Source organism: Haematobia irritans, unplaced genomic scaffold (genome assembly GCF_050003625.1).
Source record: "Haematobia irritans isolate KBUSLIRL unplaced genomic scaffold, ASM5000362v1 scaffold_6, whole genome shotgun sequence".
In the NCBI taxonomy this organism is placed as follows: Eukaryota; Metazoa; Arthropoda; class Insecta; order Diptera; family Muscidae; genus Haematobia; species Haematobia irritans.
In genome coordinates, this window is record NW_027445819.1 from 956,666 (window position 1) to 971,465 (window position 14,800).

Below are 14,800 nucleotides of genomic sequence, written 5' to 3' on the forward strand. Positions count from 1 at the left end.
AAACATTGTTACTAACCCAATGAAACAATTATGTATGGACTTACCAAAGGCGACTACTATGCTATTTTTCTGAAAAACATGACATACGCTACAAAAGAAAAACACTACGAATGTAATACATACGAAACATATATGCAATTCTCTATATGTCATTTCTCGTCCCATTCCCCAAAGAAAATGATTCTATGATTCTCTTACTCTCTTTTTGCAGAAATCAAAGAAAATGATTCTATGTTGCACTGTACTCGATCCTAGTGTCATTTGTTCTTTTGCGTGACGTTCTTACTCTCTTTTTGCAGAAATCAGTTATGTATGTATTGATACAAACAGCTTTCTCTGTCATCAACTATTTGCAACTTCCCGCTAGAAGTTACGAACACTTACGATCCTACTAGACTTCGGCTTTGCCAAAGCATACAAAAGATACATATGTAGTAAATAATCAGGGTTGATACAGATGAAAATTAAAACACTTCGGCTCAGAAAACGAATGCTCTCTTAATGAAATTGGTGGGAATTTGTTGTTTTTCGATATTAAGCTGAGTACTATGTTCAGTTTTCAAGCTGAAAACCAGCTTATTTTCACGGTTACTTTTTTTAATCAATTAATTTTGAAATATTAAATGGTTCGCAATCAATACATTGGATCCTTTCCATCCATAATTTGAAGAGACTTGATAAAAATGTTATCGTCTTCATATATATTTTTGCACTTTTAATTTAGTGTTTTGGTGAAAAACTCGAACATAGTACTCACCTTTAGGAATAAATGGCATTAGATAGGAACAAAATGAAAATATGAAGTGGCGAAATTTTTCGATGCCATGACAGATGAATATCTTCATATAAATTTTTTTATAGTAAATTTTATTGTTACAGAAAGAAAGTATGTATGAAATTATATTGTTTGAAAATATTTTTTCTCTTTTTAAAAATGTTTTGTCGTCCTGAAAAGGACGGATTGTTGTTTGATAGAGATACGATGGTCTGTATTTACATTTTCTTGTAGATAATTTAAGCCTTCTTTTCGGTCTTCTTGGGCAAGAGAACAGCTTGGATGTTTGGCAATACACCACCTTGAGCAATGGTGACACCGGACAACAATTTGTTCAATTCTTCGTCATTACGGATAGCCAATTGCAAGTGACGAGGGATAATTCTTGTCTTTTTGTTGTCACGAGCAGCGTTACCAGCCAATTCAAGAACTTCAGCGGCCAAGTATTCCATCACAGCAGCCAAGTAAACTGGAGCTCCAGCACCAACACGCTCAGCATAGTTGCCTTTGCGCAAAAGACGATGAATACGACCGACGGGGAATTGAAGCCCAGCACGATTGGAACGAGACTTTGCCTTTCCCTTAACTTTGCCACCTTTACCGCGTCCAGACATGTTTCAATTGTTTTTTCTTTTTCACTTCACTTCACAAAACACTAATGATAGCGTTTAACTAGTTGTCAGTTCTTTATATACTTTTCGTTCGAGCTATTTAATACATTTGAGGGTTGTTTTGCTGCACGAAGAGGCTCGTTTTCCGCTACCTGAATATCTTGTCCACGAAATGGTACAAATGTGTGCTCATCGCTGCGCACACACAAAATTCTCTTTTGAACAGTGTAAACAGTGTTTGTGTGAAAAAAAAAATAGTGAAAATGCCTCCAAAAGCCAGTGGTAAAGCAGCAAAGAAGGCCGGCAAAGCCCAAAAGAACATCACAAAGGGTGACAAGACCAAGAGACGCACCAAGCGTAAGGAGAGTTATGCCATCTACATTTACAAAGTGTTGAAGCAAGTACATCCCGATACTGGTATCTCTTCAAAGGCAATGAGCATCATGAACAGTTTCGTTAATGATATCTTCGAACGTATTGCCGCCGAAGCCTCTCGTTTGGCTCACTACAACAAGCGTTCCACCATCACCAGTCGGGAAATCCAAACTGCCGTTCGTCTATTATTGCCCGGTGAATTGGCTAAGCACGCTGTCAGTGAAGGTACCAAAGCCGTTACTAAGTACACCAGCTCCAAGTAAATGGCTTTATATTTCGTCGAAAATTTATTTCCTCCACCATCAAAGGCCCTTTTCAGGGCCACAAAAATCATTAAAAAAGAGATTTTCTTTGTTGATCAACTAAAAACAAAATATCTTTATTTTATTTCAATAAAAAAAAAAAATACATCTTCCATCGAATAATAAGAAATAATTGATTTTTCAACTAAGAAAAATTCAATGTTGTAATCTTCATTTTATTAAAATTCTATTATGGCATTTCATTACTATGTCTAACTTCTATTAAAATTCTAATTTGGCATTTCATTACTGTTTCTTCAATATTTCTTCTTTTTATTTTTCTTCATTATAATAACGTCGCTATAATATTTTTCTCAGAGTAAAAGACTTTATTACATTGATCGTATGCATTACTGTAAATGGCGTAGAGTTAAAGGATGTGTGTGTGTGTGTGAGTTTTGATGATGACTCTATGCGTAGGTACATGAAACCTTTTTTTCTAGAATTCTAATTGCTGTGGTTTATTACCACATCCCAATTGGCTAATCCAGTTTTGGAAAAATTCCCATAAAACATGTGATTATAAATTTCAATTTTACCGTGAAAAATAGATTAAGTACAATGTATATTTATTTAAATAAAAATTAGGTAACAAAACAAAATTGTTTGCATAAAATTTGTTCTCTTTTTCAAAGATATTTTGTAGCCCTGAAAAGGGCTGTTAGATAAACTGCTTTCGAATATCGAAAATAATCATTCTGCCATGAAATAGAAAATTTACTTCTTGGCGGCGGCTTTTTTAGCAGCTGGTTTCTTGGCAGCCTTTTTGGGTTTGGCTGCTGCTACTGTTTTTGCCTTGGGTGCTTTTGGTTTTGTGGCGGAGGCCTTGGCCTTGGCGGCGGTTTTTGCTGGTTTAGCTTTAACTGTACCGGTCTTTTTGGCAGTTTTAGCCTTAGCCTTTTCGGTCTTCTTCTTTTCTGCTGTCTTCTTAGCGGCAGAAGGTTTCTTTGCAGCAGCCTTCTTTTCTCCACTGGCCTTTTTGGGTGCGGCAGCCTTCTTTTTCTTATCACCAGCTGGGGCCTTCTTCTTTTCGGCGCTCATTGCTTTAGACATTTTAAATGAACCAGATGCACCCTTACCTTTAGTTTGGATCAATTTTCCACTGGCAACAGCGCCTTTCAAATACTTCTTGATGAAGGGAGCCAATTTTTGGGCATCAACTTTGTAGGTGCTGGCCAAATATTTCTTGATGGCAGGCAATGATGAACCACCACGTTCTTTCAATGTTTTGATGGCAGCATCGACCATTTGTTGGGTTGGTGGATGAGATGGGGCAGCAGAGGGCTTCTTTGCCTTGGCAGCAGCTTTTTTAGGTGCCTTTTTCTCAACAGCGGCAACTGGAGATGCGGTGGCTTCAACTACGGCGGCGTCAGACATGTTTTTGTTTTTCACTTTGATTCACTTCAAGCACTAATATACACTAACACGCGTGTACGTTTATTATATATGATTTTTACCGTTCGAACTAGCTATTCTTGGGTACATCGGAATTATGAGAAGTACATAGTAGTCAGCTACGAAATTTTGTGAATTCTTGTGTGGAAGAGAATAAATTTTTTCACAAAAGTTTTGATAGAATAATTAAATTTATGATGACATAGTAAATATATTTAATTGGAATTTATCACATTTCTCTAGTAGAGATATCCACCTAAATGACAAAAAGAATTTCAATTAATAATATTGAAGGGCTAGAGTATTATAATCTTTTGAGTTGTAAGTTTATAAAAGTGTCATCATAAATTTCCAACTAAATTATATAAATTTTACTATTTTTATTGAAAATTGTATAAAATAAAAAAATTATAGGGAATCTTGATATGTTTTCTTTAAAGAAATACGAAAAAATTATACAATTTGCATAGTTTTCATGGTAAAATATTCAATTATATTATGTCGTCTATGACAGTGGAATTCATCATATTGGGATATTTTCCATGAATAAAAGTTTTTCTGCAAATTAATTTCAAAGCTCAAAACTAAAAATGTTTTAGGAAATTTTCATTCAAAAATATAATAGAAATCACACATTTATACTAAAATATAACATTATTAATAAAAAGTGTCAAATTGTAACGAAAAGTTAAAATAATCGTGAAGGTGTGGTATATCATGTACAGCGATGTTAACAATGTTGAATATAGTTGAAACCATAAAATTAAAATATTTGCAAAAGAAATGAAATGTATATATGAAAAATATTAAAACATCGTAGAAAAAATACATGTCGGATTATAATACCATTTTAACAAAATTTTAAATCGAAATACTATGAATAAAAATTTGCCATAGCTGATATACCACCTCTAGCCAAAGAAGTAAAGTAATTGGCTATTTTTGATATAAAATTTCGCAAAAAAAAAACTAAAAGAATTATAACAGCAGAGGGAATAAATTTAAGTCTAACGACTTTAGGAAATATATAAACAATAAACACCCTAGAAAATTCAAAAATAATCTCCGATTTGTTACGAAAAGTTTGCCATATAGGGTTAGAAAATATTTCATAAAATGTTTGCCGCATTGAATGTAGCATTAGATGAAAATAAGAAACAAATCCTCCTACTTATATCTTTTCTTCTTTTGAAAAAATAAATTAATAGAAAATAAATTGTGAATGAGTACGAAAAAATGGAAATTGTGAATGAGTACGAAAAAATGTAAAACCATTGGAAAGCAAAATCTACATCATATAACAACATTCCCTTCATATCCAACCTAATACAAAAAAAAAAAAAAACACAAATGCAATATAGTTTATTGATATCAAATAATAAAGAATAAATTCTTGTCAACTGTAAAGTATTGAAAAAAAATTTTCTCTTTTTATAAAAATATTGTGGTCCTGAAAAGGACCGATTGTTTTTGTAAAAAAAGTTGGCTTTTAATATGTCAAAAATTTAAGCACGTTCTCCACGAATACGTCTGGCCAATTGGATATCCTTGGGCATGATGGTGACACGCTTAGCATGGATAGCGCACAAGTTGGTATCTTCGAATAGACCAACCAAGTAGGCTTCGCTAGCTTCTTGCAAGGCCATGACAGCAGAACTCTGGAAACGCAAGTCAGTTTTGAAATCTTGGGCAATTTCACGAACCAAACGTTGGAAAGGCAATTTGCGGATCAACAATTCTGTGCTCTTTTGGTAACGACGGATTTCACGCAAAGCAACGGTACCAGGGCGGAAACGATGGGGCTTCTTGACACCGCCGGTGGCTGGGGCACTCTTACGAGCAGCTTTAGTAGCCAATTGCTTACGAGGGGCTTTGCCACCGGTAGATTTACGGGCAGTTTGCTTGGTACGAGCCATTTTTCACTTTAATTCTTCACTTCACAAGATATGAACACAAACACTGTCAAAACGTTATTACTTGTGTGCCGAGCATGAACGCGCATATTTATAGAAAAATTGAGCGCGCAAACTGTTAGTTAAGGGTGTGTGTAGGGAAAGATTGAAATATTGTATCTTACAGCTGCCTGTATAAACACGAAGTATACACGAACGAACCCGAGGGTAGATCGTGTCATTAATATTAGTAAGCATTTCAGGGCATTTTTGTATAAATAGAAGCGAAATGAGGCTGGAACAGTATTAGTTCTTGTGCATCATTCGTGAAGTGAAATTTAAAAGTGAAAAATGACTGGTCGTGGTAAAGGTGGCAAAGGCTTGGGAAAAGGTGGCGCTAAACGTCATCGTAAAGTGTTGCGTGATAACATCCAAGGTATTACCAAGCCTGCAATCAGACGTTTGGCTCGTCGTGGCGGTGTAAAACGTATCTCTGGATTGATATACGAAGAAACCCGTGGTGTCCTCAAGGTGTTTTTGGAAAACGTTATTCGTGATGCTGTCACCTACACCGAACATGCTAAGCGTAAAACCGTCACCGCTATGGATGTCGTCTACGCTTTGAAGAGACAAGGCCGCACTTTGTACGGTTTCGGCGGTTAAACATTTTCTTGACGCTATTTGGAGAATATTTAAATACTTTAATACAAAAACAATCGGTCCTTTTCAGGACCACAAAATATATTTACAAAAGAGATCATCTTGTTACAAATTTATTTAATTATTTTAATAATAAAATTTTAAATTTACTTGGTTTAAATAAAATTACAAACATTTGGTTTGCCGTCGGCAAAACATTGTTACTAACCCAATGAAACAATTATGTATGGACTTACCAAAGGCGACTACTATGCTATTTTTCTGAAAAACATGACATACGCTACAAAAGAAAAACACTACGAATGTAATACATACGAAACATATATGCAATTCTCTATATGTCATTTCTCGTCCCATTCCCCAAAGAAAATGATTCTATGATTCTCTTACTCTCTTTTTGCAGAAATCAAAGAAAATGATTCTATGTTGCACTGTACTCGATCCTAGTGTCATTTGTTCTTTTGCGTGACGTTCTTACTCTCTTTTTGCAGAAATCAGTTATGTATGTATTGATACAAACAGCTTTCTCTGTCATCAACTATTTGCAACTTCCCGCTAGAAGTTACGAACACTTACGATCCTACTAGACTTCGGCTTTGCCAAAGCATACAAAAGATACATATGTAGTAAATAATCAGGGTTGATACAGATGAAAATTAAAACACTTCGGCTCAGAAAACGAATGCTCTCTTAATGAAATTGGTGGGAATTTGTTGTTTTTCGATATTAAGCTGAGTACTATGTTCAGTTTTCAAGCTGAAAACCAGCTTATTTTCACGGTTACTTTTTTTAATCAATTAATTTTGAAATATTAAATGGTTCGCAATCAATACATTGGATCCTTTCCATCCATAATTTGAAGAGACTTGATAAAAATGTTATCGTCTTCATATATATTTTTGCACTTTTAATTTAGTGTTTTGGTGAAAAACTCGAACATAGTACTCACCTTTAGGAATAAATGGCATTAGATAGGAACAAAATGAAAATATGAAGTGGCGAAATTTTTCGATGCCATGACAGATGAATATCTTCATATAAATTTTTTTATAGTAAATTTTATTGTTACAGAAAGAAAGTATGTATGAAATTATATTGTTTGAAAATATTTTTTCTCTTTTTAAAAATGTTTTGTCGTCCTGAAAAGGACGGATTGTTGTTTGATAGAGATACGATGGTCTGTATTTACATTTTCTTGTAGATAATTTAAGCCTTCTTTTCGGTCTTCTTGGGCAAGAGAACAGCTTGGATGTTTGGCAATACACCACCTTGAGCAATGGTGACACCGGACAACAATTTGTTCAATTCTTCGTCATTACGGATAGCCAATTGCAAGTGACGAGGGATAATTCTTGTCTTTTTGTTGTCACGAGCAGCGTTACCAGCCAATTCAAGAACTTCAGCGGCCAAGTATTCCATCACAGCAGCCAAGTAAACTGGAGCTCCAGCACCAACACGCTCAGCATAGTTGCCTTTGCGCAAAAGACGATGAATACGACCGACGGGGAATTGAAGCCCAGCACGATTGGAACGAGACTTTGCCTTTCCCTTAACTTTGCCACCTTTACCGCGTCCAGACATGTTTCAATTGTTTTTTCTTTTTCACTTCACTTCACAAAACACTAATGATAGCGTTTAACTAGTTGTCAGTTCTTTATATACTTTTCGTTCGAGCTATTTAATACATTTGAGGGTTGTTTTGCTGCACGAAGAGGCTCGTTTTCCGCTACCTGAATATCTTGTCCACGAAATGGTACAAATGTGTGCTCATCGCTGCGCACACACAAAATTCTCTTTTGAACAGTGTAAACAGTGTTTGTGTGAAAAAAAAAATAGTGAAAATGCCTCCAAAAGCCAGTGGTAAAGCAGCAAAGAAGGCCGGCAAAGCCCAAAAGAACATCACAAAGGGTGACAAGACCAAGAGACGCACCAAGCGTAAGGAGAGTTATGCCATCTACATTTACAAAGTGTTGAAGCAAGTACATCCCGATACTGGTATCTCTTCAAAGGCAATGAGCATCATGAACAGTTTCGTTAATGATATCTTCGAACGTATTGCCGCCGAAGCCTCTCGTTTGGCTCACTACAACAAGCGTTCCACCATCACCAGTCGGGAAATCCAAACTGCCGTTCGTCTATTATTGCCCGGTGAATTGGCTAAGCACGCTGTCAGTGAAGGTACCAAAGCCGTTACTAAGTACACCAGCTCCAAGTAAATGGCTTTATATTTCGTCGAAAATTTATTTCCTCCACCATCAAAGGCCCTTTTCAGGGCCACAAAAATCATTAAAAAAGAGATTTTCTTTGTTGATCAACTAAAAACAAAATATCTTTATTTTATTTCAATAAAAAAAAAAAATACATCTTCCATCGAATAATAAGAAATAATTGATTTTTCAACTAAGAAAAATTCAATGTTGTAATCTTCATTTTATTAAAATTCTATTATGGCATTTCATTACTATGTCTAACTTCTATTAAAATTCTAATTTGGCATTTCATTACTGTTTCTTCAATATTTCTTCTTTTTATTTTTCTTCATTATAATAACGTCGCTATAATATTTTTCTCAGAGTAAAAGACTTTATTACATTGATCGTATGCATTACTGTAAATGGCGTAGAGTTAAAGGATGTGTGTGTGTGTGTGAGTTTTGATGATGACTCTATGCGTAGGTACATGAAACCTTTTTTTCTAGAATTCTAATTGCTGTGGTTTATTACCACATCCCAATTGGCTAATCCAGTTTTGGAAAAATTCCCATAAAACATGTGATTATAAATTTCAATTTTACCGTGAAAAATAGATTAAGTACAATGTATATTTATTTAAATAAAAATTAGGTAACAAAACAAAATTGTTTGCATAAAATTTGTTCTCTTTTTCAAAGATATTTTGTAGCCCTGAAAAGGGCTGTTAGATAAACTGCTTTCGAATATCGAAAATAATCATTCTGCCATGAAATAGAAAATTTACTTCTTGGCGGCGGCTTTTTTAGCAGCTGGTTTCTTGGCAGCCTTTTTGGGTTTGGCTGCTGCTACTGTTTTTGCCTTGGGTGCTTTTGGTTTTGTGGCGGAGGCCTTGGCCTTGGCGGCGGTTTTTGCTGGTTTAGCTTTAACTGTACCGGTCTTTTTGGCAGTTTTAGCCTTAGCCTTTTCGGTCTTCTTCTTTTCTGCTGTCTTCTTAGCGGCAGAAGGTTTCTTTGCAGCAGCCTTCTTTTCTCCACTGGCCTTTTTGGGTGCGGCAGCCTTCTTTTTCTTATCACCAGCTGGGGCCTTCTTCTTTTCGGCGCTCATTGCTTTAGACATTTTAAATGAACCAGATGCACCCTTACCTTTAGTTTGGATCAATTTTCCACTGGCAACAGCGCCTTTCAAATACTTCTTGATGAAGGGAGCCAATTTTTGGGCATCAACTTTGTAGGTGCTGGCCAAATATTTCTTGATGGCAGGCAATGATGAACCACCACGTTCTTTCAATGTTTTGATGGCAGCATCGACCATTTGTTGGGTTGGTGGATGAGATGGGGCAGCAGAGGGCTTCTTTGCCTTGGCAGCAGCTTTTTTAGGTGCCTTTTTCTCAACAGCGGCAACTGGAGATGCGGTGGCTTCAACTACGGCGGCGTCAGACATGTTTTTGTTTTTCACTTTGATTCACTTCAAGCACTAATATACACTAACACGCGTGTACGTTTATTATATATGATTTTTACCGTTCGAACTAGCTATTCTTGGGTACATCGGAATTATGAGAAGTACATAGTAGTCAGCTACGAAATTTTGTGAATTCTTGTGTGGAAGAGAATAAATTTTTTCACAAAAGTTTTGATAGAATAATTAAATTTATGATGACATAGTAAATATATTTAATTGGAATTTATCACATTTCTCTAGTAGAGATATCCACCTAAATGACAAAAAGAATTTCAATTAATAATATTGAAGGGCTAGAGTATTATAATCTTTTGAGTTGTAAGTTTATAAAAGTGTCATCATAAATTTCCAACTAAATTATATAAATTTTACTATTTTTATTGAAAATTGTATAAAATAAAAAAATTATAGGGAATCTTGATATGTTTTCTTTAAAGAAATACGAAAAAATTATACAATTTGCATAGTTTTCATGGTAAAATATTCAATTATATTATGTCGTCTATGACAGTGGAATTCATCATATTGGGATATTTTCCATGAATAAAAGTTTTTCTGCAAATTAATTTCAAAGCTCAAAACTAAAAATGTTTTAGGAAATTTTCATTCAAAAATATAATAGAAATCACACATTTATACTAAAATATAACATTATTAATAAAAAGTGTCAAATTGTAACGAAAAGTTAAAATAATCGTGAAGGTGTGGTATATCATGTACAGCGATGTTAACAATGTTGAATATAGTTGAAACCATAAAATTAAAATATTTGCAAAAGAAATGAAATGTATATATGAAAAATATTAAAACATCGTAGAAAAAATACATGTCGGATTATAATACCATTTTAACAAAATTTTAAATCGAAATACTATGAATAAAAATTTGCCATAGCTGATATACCACCTCTAGCCAAAGAAGTAAAGTAATTGGCTATTTTTGATATAAAATTTCGCAAAAAAAAAACTAAAAGAATTATAACAGCAGAGGGAATAAATTTAAGTCTAACGACTTTAGGAAATATATAAACAATAAACACCCTAGAAAATTCAAAAATAATCTCCGATTTGTTACGAAAAGTTTGCCATATAGGGTTAGAAAATATTTCATAAAATGTTTGCCGCATTGAATGTAGCATTAGATGAAAATAAGAAACAAATCCTCCTACTTATATCTTTTCTTCTTTTGAAAAAATAAATTAATAGAAAATAAATTGTGAATGAGTACGAAAAAATGGAAATTGTGAATGAGTACGAAAAAATGTAAAACCATTGGAAAGCAAAATCTACATCATATAACAACATTCCCTTCATATCCAACCTAATACAAAAAAAAAAAAAAACACAAATGCAATATAGTTTATTGATATCAAATAATAAAGAATAAATTCTTGTCAACTGTAAAGTATTGAAAAAAAATTTTCTCTTTTTATAAAAATATTGTGGTCCTGAAAAGGACCGATTGTTTTTGTAAAAAAAGTTGGCTTTTAATATGTCAAAAATTTAAGCACGTTCTCCACGAATACGTCTGGCCAATTGGATATCCTTGGGCATGATGGTGACACGCTTAGCATGGATAGCGCACAAGTTGGTATCTTCGAATAGACCAACCAAGTAGGCTTCGCTAGCTTCTTGCAAGGCCATGACAGCAGAACTCTGGAAACGCAAGTCAGTTTTGAAATCTTGGGCAATTTCACGAACCAAACGTTGGAAAGGCAATTTGCGGATCAACAATTCTGTGCTCTTTTGGTAACGACGGATTTCACGCAAAGCAACGGTACCAGGGCGGAAACGATGGGGCTTCTTGACACCGCCGGTGGCTGGGGCACTCTTACGAGCAGCTTTAGTAGCCAATTGCTTACGAGGGGCTTTGCCACCGGTAGATTTACGGGCAGTTTGCTTGGTACGAGCCATTTTTCACTTTAATTCTTCACTTCACAAGATATGAACACAAACACTGTCAAAACGTTATTACTTGTGTGCCGAGCATGAACGCGCATATTTATAGAAAAATTGAGCGCGCAAACTGTTAGTTAAGGGTGTGTGTAGGGAAAGATTGAAATATTGTATCTTACAGCTGCCTGTATAAACACGAAGTATACACGAACGAACCCGAGGGTAGATCGTGTCATTAATATTAGTAAGCATTTCAGGGCATTTTTGTATAAATAGAAGCGAAATGAGGCTGGAACAGTATTAGTTCTTGTGCATCATTCGTGAAGTGAAATTTAAAAGTGAAAAATGACTGGTCGTGGTAAAGGTGGCAAAGGCTTGGGAAAAGGTGGCGCTAAACGTCATCGTAAAGTGTTGCGTGATAACATCCAAGGTATTACCAAGCCTGCAATCAGACGTTTGGCTCGTCGTGGCGGTGTAAAACGTATCTCTGGATTGATATACGAAGAAACCCGTGGTGTCCTCAAGGTGTTTTTGGAAAACGTTATTCGTGATGCTGTCACCTACACCGAACATGCTAAGCGTAAAACCGTCACCGCTATGGATGTCGTCTACGCTTTGAAGAGACAAGGCCGCACTTTGTACGGTTTCGGCGGTTAAACATTTTCTTGACGCTATTTGGAGAATATTTAAATACTTTAATACAAAAACAATCGGTCCTTTTCAGGACCACAAAATATATTTACAAAAGAGATCATCTTGTTACAAATTTATTTAATTATTTTAATAATAAAATTTTAAATTTACTTGGTTTAAATAAAATTACAAACATTTGGTTTGCCGTCGGCAAAACATTGTTACTAACCCAATGAAACAATTATGTATGGACTTACCAAAGGCGACTACTATGCTATTTTTCTGAAAAACATGACATACGCTACAAAAGAAAAACACTACGAATGTAATACATACGAAACATATATGCAATTCTCTATATGTCATTTCTCGTCCCATTCCCCAAAGAAAATGATTCTATGATTCTCTTACTCTCTTTTTGCAGAAATCAAAGAAAATGATTCTATGTTGCACTGTACTCGATCCTAGTGTCATTTGTTCTTTTGCGTGACGTTCTTACTCTCTTTTTGCAGAAATCAGTTATGTATGTATTGATACAAACAGCTTTCTCTGTCATCAACTATTTGCAACTTCCCGCTAGAAGTTACGAACACTTACGATCCTACTAGACTTCGGCTTTGCCAAAGCATACAAAAGATACATATGTAGTAAATAATCAGGGTTGATACAGATGAAAATTAAAACACTTCGGCTCAGAAAACGAATGCTCTCTTAATGAAATTGGTGGGAATTTGTTGTTTTTCGATATTAAGCTGAGTACTATGTTCAGTTTTCAAGCTGAAAACCAGCTTATTTTCACGGTTACTTTTTTTAATCAATTAATTTTGAAATATTAAATGGTTCGCAATCAATACATTGGATCCTTTCCATCCATAATTTGAAGAGACTTGATAAAAATGTTATCGTCTTCATATATATTTTTGCACTTTTAATTTAGTGTTTTGGTGAAAAACTCGAACATAGTACTCACCTTTAGGAATAAATGGCATTAGATAGGAACAAAATGAAAATATGAAGTGGCGAAATTTTTCGATGCCATGACAGATGAATATCTTCATATAAATTTTTTTATAGTAAATTTTATTGTTACAGAAAGAAAGTATGTATGAAATTATATTGTTTGAAAATATTTTTTCTCTTTTTAAAAATGTTTTGTCGTCCTGAAAAGGACGGATTGTTGTTTGATAGAGATACGATGGTCTGTATTTACATTTTCTTGTAGATAATTTAAGCCTTCTTTTCGGTCTTCTTGGGCAAGAGAACAGCTTGGATGTTTGGCAATACACCACCTTGAGCAATGGTGACACCGGACAACAATTTGTTCAATTCTTCGTCATTACGGATAGCCAATTGCAAGTGACGAGGGATAATTCTTGTCTTTTTGTTGTCACGAGCAGCGTTACCAGCCAATTCAAGAACTTCAGCGGCCAAGTATTCCATCACAGCAGCCAAGTAAACTGGAGCTCCAGCACCAACACGCTCAGCATAGTTGCCTTTGCGCAAAAGACGATGAATACGACCGACGGGGAATTGAAGCCCAGCACGATTGGAACGAGACTTTGCCTTTCCCTTAACTTTGCCACCTTTACCGCGTCCAGACATGTTTCAATTGTTTTTTCTTTTTCACTTCACTTCACAAAACACTAATGATAGCGTTTAACTGTTTAACTGTTTAACTGTTTTATTTCCCATTTCTTTCAAATATCATTATAATTATTATTTGAATAATTACATAAATTACATTTTCTTAGCGATATTATATCTTATCTAAGAATATATATGTTATCTATTAAATGCTAACTGGTAGTCCAGCCCATTCTATAAAATAGTCAATTGGGAGCAATCCAATAATGTTCTCTAACCCGAAAAAGGGAATAAAAAACGGGTTACCAATTTTTTTTTTCTTTTTATGCTACTTAAAACTACTTAGAACTAGAAATTAAGGTATTTACATGAATAAAATTAAAGTAAAATAAAATAAAATGAAATAAAATAATTCAGTGTGATATGTACATATTTACAGGCCTAATATCTGAGTCATATTATTGAGTGATATCGTATACAGGGTCAGAAAATTCCATTCTGCCATATCTCCTGTGGTAGTACATAAGTCTGCCATCGTCGTCGTAGAGCATCCCACTGTCCGCCATGTGTGGTAATGCCGTCGGGGGAAACAGTTTCCCAGTCGTCCTAAGTTGGTCAAAAAGTCGTCTACTAAGTCCAGTCTCCCTCACCAATTCGTTAGGGTGTGTGTTGTACGCTCTAAGACGCTCGATTGAACTGCCAACCATGAAAGCGTCGATTCTGCCCATGGCACTTCTCTCATACACGACTCTGTTGGGCGGGTTGCGAAATTGCCCATCAGCTGTAATGCGGGGTCTAAGGTCAAGAGAATACTTCAACATTTTCCTCTCAAAAATTCGTAGTCTCTCCATCTGGTGTGAGGAAATTATTGACCATGTGGGGAAAGCATATGCCAATACCGGTCTAACTATTTGTTTATAAATGGTGAGCTTTACCCTAGAGCTGAGCCCACCCCTCTTCTTCAATAACCTGCTGTAGCCTTGGAAAGCCGCCTTACCCTTCTTAAGCAAGTTGTCGATGTGCCT

At 35.1% G+C, this 14,800-nt stretch overlaps 4 protein-coding genes across 4 annotated transcripts; all 4 read right to left on the bottom strand.

Moving 5' to 3' along the window:
* Positions 1-1,014: 1,014 nt before the first annotated feature.
* On the bottom strand, positions 1,015-1,389 carry LOC142242773 (histone H2A). Its single transcript, XM_075314329.1, has one exon. It carries the CDS (start codon positions 1,387-1,389, stop codon positions 1,015-1,017), a length of 375 nt encoding a protein of 124 aa, XP_075170444.1.
* A 3,574-nt stretch (positions 1,390-4,963) lies between these two features.
* Positions 4,964-5,374, bottom strand: LOC142242692 (histone H3). Its single transcript, XM_075314254.1, has one exon. The coding sequence runs from the start codon at positions 5,372-5,374 to the stop codon at positions 4,964-4,966; it is 411 nt and encodes a 136-aa protein (XP_075170369.1).
* A 5,791-nt stretch (positions 5,375-11,165) lies between these two features.
* LOC142242693 (histone H3) lies at positions 11,166-11,576 on the bottom strand. Its single transcript, XM_075314255.1, has one exon. The coding sequence runs from the start codon at positions 11,574-11,576 to the stop codon at positions 11,166-11,168; it is 411 nt and encodes a 136-aa protein (XP_075170370.1).
* A 1,842-nt stretch (positions 11,577-13,418) lies between these two features.
* LOC142242772 (histone H2A) lies at positions 13,419-13,793 on the bottom strand. Its single transcript, XM_075314328.1, has one exon. It carries the CDS (start codon positions 13,791-13,793, stop codon positions 13,419-13,421), a length of 375 nt encoding a protein of 124 aa, XP_075170443.1.
* Between the last annotated feature and the right edge of the window lie 1,007 nt (positions 13,794-14,800).

Excerpts from the sequence above, each read along its gene's own strand:
- LOC142242773 (XM_075314329.1), bottom strand. The coding sequence starts at position 1,389 with ATGTCTGGACGCGGTAAAGGTGGCAAAGTTAAGGGAAAGGCAAAGTCT.
- LOC142242693 (XM_075314255.1), bottom strand. The coding sequence starts at position 11,576 with ATGGCTCGTACCAAGCAAACTGCCCGTAAATCTACCGGTGGCAAAGCC.
- LOC142242692 (XM_075314254.1), bottom strand. The coding sequence starts at position 5,374 with ATGGCTCGTACCAAGCAAACTGCCCGTAAATCTACCGGTGGCAAAGCC.
- LOC142242772 (XM_075314328.1), bottom strand. The coding sequence starts at position 13,793 with ATGTCTGGACGCGGTAAAGGTGGCAAAGTTAAGGGAAAGGCAAAGTCT.